This window comes from Marmota flaviventris, chromosome 15, assembly GCF_047511675.1.
Source record: "Marmota flaviventris isolate mMarFla1 chromosome 15, mMarFla1.hap1, whole genome shotgun sequence".
In the NCBI taxonomy this organism is placed as follows: Eukaryota; Metazoa; Chordata; class Mammalia; order Rodentia; family Sciuridae; genus Marmota; species Marmota flaviventris.
This window is the reverse complement of record NC_092512.1, coordinates 36,703,743-36,716,895: the sequence shown is the minus strand read 5'-3', so window position 1 is coordinate 36,716,895 and position 13,153 is coordinate 36,703,743. Positions and strand designations below refer to the sequence as shown.

Genomic DNA, 13,153 nt, shown 5'->3' with positions numbered 1-13,153 from the left:
CAGATGTACTTAAAGGCAAATAGCAGAGTAATGTGGGACCATCTCAACTGAGTTCAATAACTCTATCTTTGGAATTTATATAAAACAATCAGATGAAACTGCGTTCCAAGATGCTAAAGGCAAAAAATAGTCCTTAGAGGTGTTTATAAAAGGAATATAAATGCCCTGATACAGGATACTTGCAGAAATCACAAAATGTTTCCTTCAGTAAAAAAAAGAAAAAGAATAAAAAAAGTCTGTTTTCATAACCATTCACAGCTCTAGTGGGCACAGAACATTATCTGAGTTCATATGAGGCAGAAAAAGAAAATAATGAGCAAGTTCAAGCAATCCAAACTTTTTTTTCTGCAAAAGGAGGAAAAAATGATGATTTTTAATGACTTCTCATATCCCACTAGGAGCTCAAAAACATTACCGAGGAGCGATGCCGAAAGGGAATAAATTACAGATGGAGCTCTCCACAAATGGATTTCCATGTGAAGAACTTAAGTTTTTCAATTAGGAAGCTTAAAGATGGGATAGGGATTGCAACATCCTGATACTGAAAGGCAAACTACTGCGGAGATCAACACAAGATGGAATTGCACACAAAAAGATAACGTGATGACAATCGAACTGAGAATTCCTGGCAATTGCTCAGACCCTACTAAGAAGTCAAAGCAAAAGACCCTAAAAAAAATGCCAATAGGATAAAAGAATAAAACGAACTTGAATCATTTTGGACAGAATGAAAAATCAGCAGGGGAAAATAGAACGTGTTAAGTAAAGCCAAAAACAAACCATAAACTCAAGGGACACAATAGACTAGGTTTTTAAGGCCGGTTTGGGCCATTGCTCAAGACATTTTAAGCAAAATTGATTTAAGTACACAATGGAATAAAATAGACAAGCACACACACAAAAGAATTTCTACTAAGCAGTCTAAGGCAACCTAAGGAATAAATAATTTTTTAAATCTTATCAATATTTATTCAGTTTTTAAAAATCCTTTATCAAAAGCACGACATGTATTTAAACTAATGTAATTATTTAATCCCTAATAATAAATGATATCTTAAAAAATCAATGAACAAGGAATAATTCAATGAGAAATTCACGATTATATTAACATTTTTGGTTTAAAAAAATATCTCACTGAGATGCTAATCCATGCTAACAAAGCACACAAGACCAATGGAAGAAATCAGAGGATCAAGTGATTGCAATGAGAAAATCTACCATCAATCATGCTGGATGTTGACAGTAACTGGCACATACCTTGAAGAACAAACAGGTTTACATGTAGCTGGTTACCTGAAGTCAGAAGAGGGGGAGTTGACTGTGTGATCACTATGGTTGTTCTCTCTATCCAGATCTAAAACGTAACCAGATACTCACATGAGTAGGCATCTCAGCTTGGTGCTTTCAGAGCACAGTTAAGGTTGGCCTCTGTCACACTTTCCTTTCTGGGGTGCTGCTGGTTAGCCAACTCCTCTTCTTGACAGGAACATTCTTTCTTTAAATGTACTGATGTCTTCGTTACAAATCTTAAAGACCCATGAAGCCATTCTGTGTCTAAACGACTGCTCCTATCTGTTCTAAATTGTTATACATCGATTTCATCGTATATGTTTCAAAAAGCAACTTTGGTGAGGTAAGAGGGGACAGGAAGATTTCACTGTTGCTCCAGTGAGGTTTAATAAGATCTCTTTTTAAAGAACAAATTTGGACTATTAACACAGTATTTCCGTAAGGATGGAATATGGATGGATAATAGATGAAGCTGGGTGATGGTTTATGAGGGTTCCTTAAACTATTTTTACACAAAGATGTTTTAAAAAAAATAAAAACATCTGGCTAGTGGTCATATCTAAATAATAATGATTAACTATAATTTGATTTATAACATGTTTCTGAATATAAACATGTCCATGAGTTCATTCATTTATTCAAAAATTAATAGAGCACTTTTCATAAGCTACCTGCAAGGCAGTCAAGCAGACAGTCTTAATGGACTCATAGGTCTAGTGAGGAAAAATATTAAGGGTGAAATCTGACATATTATGTTCATAAAGGTACTAAGATGAAAGATTAAACAAGATGATAAACTGAGAACAATATTCTTTTTTTTTTTTTTGTAGAGACAGTGAATAATAAGAAAGCCACAACTTAGAAATTGATAGTAGAAGGTCTGGAGTAGGAACTCTAATTCCACATTCAACAATTACTAAATGAATGGCCTTAAGAAGCATTCAGATTCTCTGAATCTCAGTTCTTCATCTATAGAATGGGGGTAATATCAATATCTACCTCTTAGTATTGTCAAGAATTAAATAAAAGTATCCACATAAATTTATTAGCACAGAACCTAACAGATAGTAAACCTTAAATAAATGTTGTGTATGATAATAATTACAGAAATAATTACAGATCCTTTCCTGGTCCACAGTCCTATAGTGTTCAGAATCTTCTGACTGGATGCAAGTCACTGGTATGTTATAAACATCAGGAACAGGAACAGGAATGAATGGGTAACTGTAAGCCAGAAAGCTGGCTGCTGTGCGTGTTCTTCCTGAATCCACTTCACTAGCAAACACAACAAAACGGGCTGCGAGGCAGAACCCTGCTGATTCTGTGCTCAGTGATTCATAGTGCTCAGGAATCCAAGCCTAACTGCTACTTGGGACACCATCTCTCTGGTAACAAAAACAAATAAGGTAACAAAGCTTAAATAGTAATTGCACAGCACTCAAGAAACAATGTAATGAGGAAGACACTGAAGTTTACCATGAAGCTATAAAAAAGTTCATGACTTTCCACACTCTATCGCCATCCAACTTCACCCCTCACCTATGCCCATTCATCTTTTAGGAAATACAGCTTGATTCTTAAAGCTGTCGCTGAGGGAAGAAATAATGAGCTCTGTAGTGCACCTGAAAATACACCAGTGCCTAGAAAAGGAGCACTTAGCTCATAGCACTTTAATGAAAATGTCAGGACCACCCTGAAGTATTTAAGACCTGTAAAAGCTAAGGTAGGAGAGGAGTTAAACAATTAAGGCAATAGATAACAATGAACAAAGCAGAAACTAAGCTGATTATCAGATACAAATCTTCAACACCACCCCTCTTATGCCACAATTTTTTTTTCAAATGAATTTATAACACTCAAGGTTTTAGTTTCCTATAGTTAGCTCACATGTCACTGGAAAATATTGATAAGACAATGCAAATTTTATAGGAAAAGGGCTGCATGGTCTGTGTCTTTCTTGATCTTTCTAGAACTCTCTGGAAAAGTGGGTAACAAAAAGCACATTCTCCAGCCTTGGTAGAAAGAACTCCGGGGACAACAACTGTGTGTTGTTCACCAGCATGTTCCCAGCTCAGATCAGAGTCTAGCATAAAGTAGATATTTGATAAATGTTTATAAAAATATCAATATGCATTTTTAGGCTAAGCAAGTGAGTACTTGGAATTGCTGGTATAGCTGCTATCTGGTTTATGTTAATTTCCTATTTCTGCAGTAATAGAAACAGGAGCAGGAGCAAAGGGAACAAATGCGTTGACATACTTGGAGAACCCTCAAGCAGGACCACACTGCATAACCTAACAGGAACATCATTTGAATCCACACTATGTTGGAGATCACACAAAAGGAAACTGGATGATCTGAGGTTAGAAAGGATGAGGACAGCAGTAAATAATTGCTGAGTGAATACATGAAAGAATTCTGCATTATTATCCCATTTCATCTTCTGACTTTCTAAAAACACAATTGCCTTATATAGGTTTGACCTTTATTGGCTTAGCTTTTGTATTTCCTTTTTCTCTTGTGAACTGTTGAAAGCATACAACTGTTGACAGTATATAAACCCTGGAGCAGTTACTTGAACTGACTTATTTAATGGGAACCCATCAAACCACTTCTTTGTAGGAATGTGTGTAAATAGAAACAAGAGTCTCTAACCAGACCATTGGGACAGAGAGTATTTTCAAGCTGACAAATCACTGGGTAGATGTCAGGGGTGTGACTTCCAAATGTCAAAGTTTCATCTAGCTATAGTTGGAAATACTGGCAAAATTTCAAAATTAGTCTGTAGTTGTTAATATGAATAAGAGAGTATAATTTTTTTAGTTGTTTGAGATGTCATCCAAAGAAAGATTTATTTTGTGTTACTTCACAAGGCATAAATAAGACCGAGAGAGCAGCATTTAGTTCAAAAAATGAGAAAAAAGGAAACAAATTTCCTCACTTCCATAGGTATTTGAAAACAGGTGGATGACTTTTAAAATAAAATAGCAACTGTTATCTGTTAGTAGAGGAAGAACTTATTCCATCTTCCACTAAAGATGCTGTTGTCTGTTTTTGTTGTCATTTCAAACATGATTGGAGTATTTTAGTGAATTCTCTCTCCTTACAGAATGAGCTCTTAAACTGTTTAACTCCTCTCCTACTGGGGAATTTTGTCCTGATCATAAGGCATTACTTGGTAGTCTCTCATTGAATGTTAATAGGTAATCAACTAAATATTGTGAAAGAGATTCTTAAAAGGTTGTGATTCTATGCAGTATACTTTTATCTAAGTTGTATTCTGAAACTCAAAGTACTAGTATTGTTTGAATGAACAGCTATTGATTAGGGAGGGAGCTGTAGTTCTTCCATCCTGTTTTCTGTAATTACTTCCAATTTTCTTTCTTCCCTATCATCCAGGTAATTGAAAGAATCATAAAAACAATATTTATTTATTTTCCCATAGAGTGGTCTATACCACAAAACACTTTCACCTACACCATCTTATAAAATCCTTACAGAAGTCCTATGAGGTGGACGCAAGAACATTCATAGAGGAGGGGAGTTCCACCCTGAAACAGGGCTCTCTACCTCCAGATTGAGCAAAGTTTTGTCCTTAGCAATGTTAACATGTCAGAAATCTAATTTCCTTTTTAGCTATGCAAAATGAGAATAAAAAATATCTCATATGCTTACTATGGGTTTCACAAAAAATGAAATGTAGAAAATACATACTTTGAAATTGAATATAAGATAAATTACATTTCAATTTACACAAGGAATACGTATTTTCCAGTTCACTTTGTGTATAACCCTTCAAGGACCTTGGCATATGTGAAGTCTCAGTGTAATATTTTTACCTCATGAGGGTCTGCCCAAGGCCTTGACTCAGGTACCTATCCTGAGGCTCTTGGTTTACCATGGCAGTCCCATTATCTGTACATGCTTATACATTCCTTAATTCTGGCCCCTGGTGGCTTCCCTTACCATCTCAGCCATACATTTAGAAAATTATTTGTTATATTTTATCGAGTATTTCTGTAAATTTTACAGAGGAAGAGTTTTCAAGTAATCCGGGCTGCCAAAATATTAGAAAAAGAGATCTCTGAGAAAAGCAGTTGCATGTTTTCTTACTTAACATCCATAGTAAGAATCAGAAAAGCAAGCGACTTTAAACCTTACCAAACCTAGGAGGCAAAAAAGAAGTTTGCTTGTTTTTGCCTGGATTCTACATTAAAAAAAAAAAAATCTCCCAAGAATGTGTTACTGTGCATTTCCCCTCATGTGAGTTTGGCTTTCACATTTACACACTGATGCACGGTAAGAAAGCAGCATTAAAAATGTGCCTAGATGAAGAACCATAGATAAAAATTCCACTAAAGAGCTCATAATTCAAAATTACAAAACACGCAAAGAAAGAATCCACCATGTCAGCAGAACTAATAAACAGCAGAATTAGTTCTTCCAAGAAACTACAAATCATAGAATTATTGAATACTGTGGGAGCCAGACTCCAAGTTGGCCCCCATGAACATAGTGTCTCCTGGTATCCAAACCCTTTTATGATCTCTCCCCAAGCATGGGCATGTGTGGCCTGCTTCTAACCAACAGATTACAGCAGAGGTGATGGTGTTATATGTGATCACATGTACACCATTGTATTCCATAAGATGGCAATGCCTGTCTTGCTAAGGAACTCTCCTGCTTGCTGTCCTGGAGAAACGAGCTGCCATGTTGTGTGCTGCTACATGGGGAAAGCCACATGGCACAGGGCTGAGGGTGGCCTCTAGCTCATGGCCAGCCAGAAACAGAGGCCCTCAGTCTGGCAGCTTGCCAGGAACTGGATGTTGCTAACAATCATGTGAACACGGAGGCAGATTTTCCCTTTCCATGTGGAAAAAAGCAGTCTAACTTTGATTACAGTCTTACAGAGGACCAGCAAAGCTGTATCCCAGCATCCTGACCTACATAAACTGTGAGACAATAAATGTGTGTTGTTCTAAGCCATGAAATTTGTAATAATACTGCTACAGAGGAATAAATAACAAACCCAGCTACCAACTCTAAAAACTGATTCAAATAATTGAAGACATTAAAAAAAAAGAATATGAGGGCTGGGGATGTGGCTCAAGTGGTAGTGCGCTTGCCTGGGTTCGATCCTCAGCACCACATACAAACAAAGATGTTGTGTCCACCGAAAACTAAAAAATAAATATTAAAAATTCTCTCTCTCTCTCGCCCTCTCTCTCACTCTCTCTTTAAAATAAAAATAAAAATAAAAAAAGAATATTAGAAAAAAGACAAAAGATAAAAACACCAGAAAGATTTGTAAAACATGAATATAATGTTTATTAATTTAAAAAAACCATAATTCCTAAAATGATTTAACTCAATAGGTAGGTTGAATAGTCAAATGAAATTTGCTGGAGAAATAATAAACAAACTGAAAAACAGATCAAAGGAAATTAATCTATTTCAATTTAAAATATAAAACACATATTAAAATATGGGAAAACTTGAAAGGGAAGTTAAGAAAGATAAGATATATTCTAATCATCAACACCTGATCAGACTGGGAACACTAAAACACAGAAAATGGAGAAGTAGAAAGACAGAAATAAATAATAGCTGAGGATTTTCCACAACTGCTGGAAATTTGACTGATTCTTCAGATTCTAGAAGCAAATAAAACCCAAGAAAGATAGCTGTAGTACACACATGGAAGTGGAATACAGAACACCAAAATCAAACGTGTAAAAGCAGAGCCAGGTGCAGTGGCCCAGGCCTGCAGTTCTGGCTACTCCAGAGGCTCAGGGGAAATTTTAAAATTTAAAATTATTTGAGCCCATGACTTTGAGGCCAGTCTGGCAGCCTGGACAGCAGAGCAAGAACCTGTCTAAAAAGAAGCAGAAAAGACAAAAGAAGCCAAGCACAGTGGCGCACACACATCTGTAATCCCAGAGGCTCAGGAGGCCGAGGCAGGAGGATCTTGAGTTCAAAGCCAGCCTCAGCATAAGCAAGGAGCTAAGCAACTCAGTGAGACCCTGTCTTTAAATAAAATACAAAATAGGGATGGAGATGTGGCTCAGTGGTTGAATGCCTCTGAGCTCAATTCCCAGTACTCCCACCCCCAGAAAAAGAAAAGGTTATGAAAGCAAACAGTGAGGAAAAGCATCTTAAAAGAAGCAACAGTAAACTCTTCAATAATGGCAACTGAAGCAGAAGACAGAAGAAAAACATCTTCCAGGTGCTGAGAGGAAACTGTCAGCCTACAATTCTAGATCCAGCTAAATCGTGAATCAGAATAAAATTCACATTCTCAGACAAATGAAACCTGAGGTATTTTTTTTACTACTAACGTACCCTAATGAAAAAACTACTCAAGGATAGTCTTCAGAAAGTAAGCCTAAAGGAAGGAGTGTGATGTGAAAAGGAGTGGCCGCAAGAAACAACATTTGTGAATAAATTGGATACAAGCACTAACAGCACTAAAAAAAAATGATGACTGCTTAGAGGGCATAAAACAAAATTAATAGAAAACATCGTACACGGGCCTGGGATATAGGTCAGGGGCAGAGCACTTGCCTAGCACAGATAAGAACCTGTGTCTAAACCCCAGCAATGCAAAAAAAAAAAAAAAAATATATATATATATATATATATATATATAGGCTGTGGTTGTGGCTCAGTAGTAGAGTGCTTGCCTAGCATGTGTGAGACACTGGGTTCAATTCTCAGCACTGCATTTAAATAAAAAAAATAGAACATAATATATATATTACAAAAATTATATTTAAAATGAGCAAGGTATGGTAGAATAAAAGTTCTAAGATCCTAAATAATTTGAAATGATAATTAAGATATTTTTAGAAGTCTAACAATTAGACAAATTGTAATTTCAGAATCTGTGTTAAAATTGGAAGGGTAAAAGCAGAAATGGAACATGCAATTTCCAAATCAATAAAGGAAAACAGAATGTAAAATATTATTAATGCCCACATTTTGCAAAACACAAAGCCAAGGCTTATTAAAATTAACTTGACAGAATTTACCCAGCCAGCAACTAGCAGAATGTGGCTTAAATTCATGTCTTTAAACTCCAAGTTCTGTGATTTTTTTTCCTTCTATGTCATATAACTCTGACCTAGGTGATTCTTTAAAATAACACTAGATAACCCTGATATCTAATCTAATAAGGCAAAAATTCCATACTACTATAGAATATCTTTATTTAAATAGCTTGTGGAAAAGTGTAATTTATTTATCTAGCAATCCTCTTATACACTCTTACCTGCCTTTTTACTCACTGCCTCCTGATTTTTTTGTGTGTGTGTGTGTGGGTGGGCGGAGGTTCCAGGGATTGAACTCAGGGAACCACTCAGCCACATCCCCAGCCTAATTTTATTTAGAGACTGGGCTCACTGAGTTGCTTAGCGCCTCCCCATTGCTGAAGCTGGCTTTTGAACTCGTGATCCTCCTGTCTTAGCCTCTCGAGCCGCTGGGATAAGCGTATGCCACTGCACCTGGCTCATAAAATCCTTCTTCTGGACTCTAAGTTTTACTGTTCCTTCTCTCTTCCTCCTTCTCATTTCTTATTTTTTACATTTTTTGTGTCAGTGTGTATACATATTTACAAACACATGTAATATGAATGTATCATGTTTACCATTTTTAAAAAACCTCAATGTGTATGCTATGGAGAATGGTAGATAATAAATGCATAATTTTTGTTGGGATAGTTTGAAAGACTCATAAAGATGTAAGAAGTTAGAAAAAGCAGTGGTACCCAGGTCTGTTTTTTTTTTTTTTTTTTTTTCCAATTGTCATGCTCTCTCACTGAAGCAAGCACATACATTCAAAAGGTCTAGTATCTAGTTTTCAAATCTTCGAAGTTGTAGATGGTTCCCTGACAAGCCTTTCCAGTGTCAGAGATTTTATCTATAAACAAAGAAGTGATTCCCTTTCTCCTTGCTAAGACCAAATTGATTGGTTTACAGTTGTGCACTATGTTCTCTTGAAGGCATGCAGTGAAAACTTCAGGGTATGCCCAACACAGTAATTCAAACATTTGGACTTTTTAGTCATGCTAAATCACTGTTACTAACTCTCCCCATCTAGTCTGTCTACAGATATTTCTATAATATTTCATGGGACAATAAAACTTCAGGATAGTATACAGAAAATCATGTAAGTCCCTTGGAATCCACCCTTGCTCTCCTGGCATACAATTTGGCAGATGTAAGAAAACTATATAAATCAAGTCACAGCAACTTTAACATAGTGCCATCTAGTTATATTCTGCTAGTAGCATTATCAGTGCAAAGATCCATATTGTAAATATATCCTTGAAGGAAACCATACAATATTTCCATTATAAAGAAATGGGTGATATTTCCAACTGTGAAACAAACCTACAGGATTATGGCATTACAGTCAATTTCTCTATCTGGAGGCACAGAAACATTGGATAATTAAAACCTACACCAATTTGGACAACTGTTTCTCCTTCAAAAAATAAAATAAAACAAAGTAGCTATAGATGCAAGGAGAAAATACATCAAAAACTCACATGAATTTGCTCCTTTTATTTCTCCCTGTTTATTGCTAAAACCAAACGTCTCATTTGTTCCCTTTCTCCCCACAACTTGGCTTTAATTCCCAAAAAGAGAGCATAGGGGGAAAACCTCAGAGGCCCTGATAATCTCAAAACAGAATAATCCATCTCTGAATAATCTAAACTGTCTGTGTCCTGTTTTATAATCATTTATAGCTAATTGAATACCACTACTAAGAATTAATAAGTATACCAAGCTTAAAGGAATTTCCTTCTTTACAAATGCATGGAAATCTGGTTATTATTAACCATCCCACCCCACTGCCCCCCTCCCCTGGGGGGGAAAAAAACCTCCTGCTTCATTAAGCAGTTGAAGATTTTTGGAGGAGTACTCTTTGTAGAAGTGAAAACATAATAAAAATAACTGATGGTACTACAGCAGACAGGGGCAATGGGTTAGCGGGAGGAGGATAAACAGTGAATTACAGGTAAAGGATTAACAAGTAGAACAGTCAACTGTGTGGTCTCAGAAAATGGAACTGGTAAAAGAGAGATTAATTTCATGATTTCAAGGAGACATCTGGGCTATGTAGAAGCTGAAGCCCTTATTTTCACAGTAAAAAGTACAAAGTTCTGTCCCTGATTTACAAAGCAGAGTCATTCATGCCAGAGTCAGGGTGGCGGAAGAAACAACAGACATCCAGCAGTGCTATCTGATGTCCTGAATAAGATTATGAAATGATGAATAAAATGATGAAGCTGGTTTCCTCAGTAGTGTTTGGGGGGAGGTATTCTGGAATGGGCTATTCTGGGTTATAAGAATCACTTAAGTGGGGGTTGGGGAGGTGGCTCAAGCAGTAGCACGCTCGCCTGGCATGCGTGTGGCCCCGGTTCGATCCTCAGCACCACATACAAACAGAGATGTTGTGTCCGGCGAAAACTAAAAAATAAATATTAAAAAAATTCTCTCTCTCTCTAAAAAAAAAAAAAAAAAGAATCACTTAAGTAATCAACAGATATAGAAGTGATGAGCAGTTTTCCAGGCTTAGAGACCTCTCTTCATAAAAAGATCAGAAGAGCCCAAGAATAAAAAAAACAAAAGGATAAGTCAGCTTGAGTCATAATTCTGTTCCCTTTCCTGCCTCCCCGCCAAAGAAGCCATTTTCTCTGTCCCCCTTTCCAGAATCTTCTGTTCTTCCTTCTCTGTGAGACTTCAGGGTGGTCTTGAAACCACCCTGTGAATGTGTGCCTCACAGGGTGTGTAGCACAGAAGCCCAGGAGGCTGAGGGGCCTGGCGCAGCCAGCAGTGGAGGTATGAAGGAGGCTCAGAGAACACTGGTCAGCGACTCCTGGTCACTCTGGTGACTCATTACAAGTCCTCTCTCAGGGTTTTCTTTTAAATCTCCCATAGTCAAAACAAAAAGGTATAAGTTAGAGGGGAGAAAAAAAGGATGAGATGTTCTTTATTGGAAGAACAAGTAGTTGGCAGCAAAGGGAAAACAGAACAAACCAAATAAAATAGATAAAACTGAAAACCCACAAATCAGATTACAAGACAATATTCTGCTGACATTTAAATAAAGTAATGCCCTGGCTACAATTTAACTGCTGCCTTTTTGCCTATAATCCCAGATTTCTCTTGTTTGAGGCTGGACACAATTTTTATTTCTCTGTGTACTTAGAGCTTCACATGGACCCAGCATTATTTACTACTTACTTGTGCTTGCTTGCATACTTTAAAAGGCTGAAGTGTTTCTTGGTAGAAAAGCTGATGATAAGCTTGTAGGTCAAACCAAAAGTACACACAGTTCTTCCACAACTGCAGATGGAAAAAGAACATAAACAAGGATCAACCAATTATTAAAGCTCTACAAAGCTCTAATTTCAAATATAAATCATTGGTTAGTTCCTTGCTGTTACCATAAATCAGGTTCAATATATGGTAGTTTTAATCATTTATCACAAACTGGCAATATGCAAAATATTTATTGGTATTGTCATTGGGACATTATATTTTTTTGCATGTATGCCTCTCACATAATTAGTCATTAAAATAGTAAGTGTTCTAGTTAAAGAGTAACCACATGTTTCTGGCATGCAACCAAAATCTGAAGGTATTTTGATAGGAGCAAATGTATATTATAGCAGAACCAAACATTATTCTAATAATTGAGCCAGTGAAATAATTTTGCCTTTACTCATTGTAATTTGTAGAATTATTAAAAATTAAAGGATTGAGGACTGGGGCTTTAGCTCAGTGGTAGAGCGCTTGCCTAGCATGTGTGACTCCCTGGTTCGATACTCAGCACCACATAAAAATAAATAAAATAAAGGTCCATCAACAACTAAAAAATATATATATTTTTTAAATTAAAGGATTGATAGAGATCTACTCTAAAATATATTACACTGAGATGAAATTATATGAGAATAAACCAGTGTTAGTAATGCAAGCCAATCTTGGTCTATCTGTATTTTACTTTTCTTTGTAATCTTAGTAGAGTAGTAAACCAAAGAGAATTATAATTGAGATGTTTAAATGTTTACTAAATATAAAATATTGACTTTCTTACCAGAGATGGGAATTTTACCATCAAATATATTTACTTGAGCACTGAATTGTTTTAATTCCACTTATTTTTAAATGGAGCAAAATTATAAAATTTTAAATAATTCTTTTCTACCTTGTTTCCTGAATCCTCGCAGAATTTAGTAAAGAAAAATCCAGCTCTGTTTTCTACATACAAAGATTGCAACAAATTTTCCATGTCGTATCCTCCTAGGGCATCAATATTTGCTATGGTTTTAACCTAGATAACAAAACAGAAATCTATCATCCTCCCAAAAGCATTGTAATGTTTAATAGCATTGTACAAGTGGGTTTCCTAAGTTCTGCCAGCCTGTCATTTTCCCACTGTACTATGTTATTTTGTTTTGTACTATACATATCATTAATGCAGTCTGTTTGCATATGACTGTTATAAGATTCATTTATGGAGCCAACTATAGCAGCAAAATTCATTCTTTTATAAGCCAATCTGATTTCAAACTTGATATCTTAAGTGACTTCCCGACCTCAGTTGTTCGCATTTTTCAGGCACAGTGATGGCATTTGAGAAGTCTTCCAAATCTCTGTTGGTGGCCTATTCTCTCCTACTTATTTACTGTTATTTTAGCCTTGAGGTGCTGCTATTATAGCTACAAGAGGATATAAAAAGAACTATCTTCAAGGCCTCTCAGTGCTGCTCATTATCTGTCCTTAGGGAGTCCCTCTTTGGACAGTGCCACCCCGCATAGGTCATGGCCTACAGAGTGTAAAAGGCAATATAA

The 13,153-nt window shown here is 36.3% G+C and overlaps 1 protein-coding gene across 1 annotated transcript in view; it reads right to left on the bottom strand.

The window, feature by feature from the left end:
* Nucleotides 1-13,153, bottom strand: part of Rgs22 (regulator of G protein signaling 22) — a 122,809-nt gene that overhangs the window by 66,835 nt on the left and 42,821 nt on the right. The window contains 2 exon segments of the mRNA XM_027946900.2: nucleotides 11,541-11,642; nucleotides 12,508-12,633. Coding sequence (XP_027802701.1) covers nucleotides 11,541-11,642; nucleotides 12,508-12,633 — 228 coding nt within the window.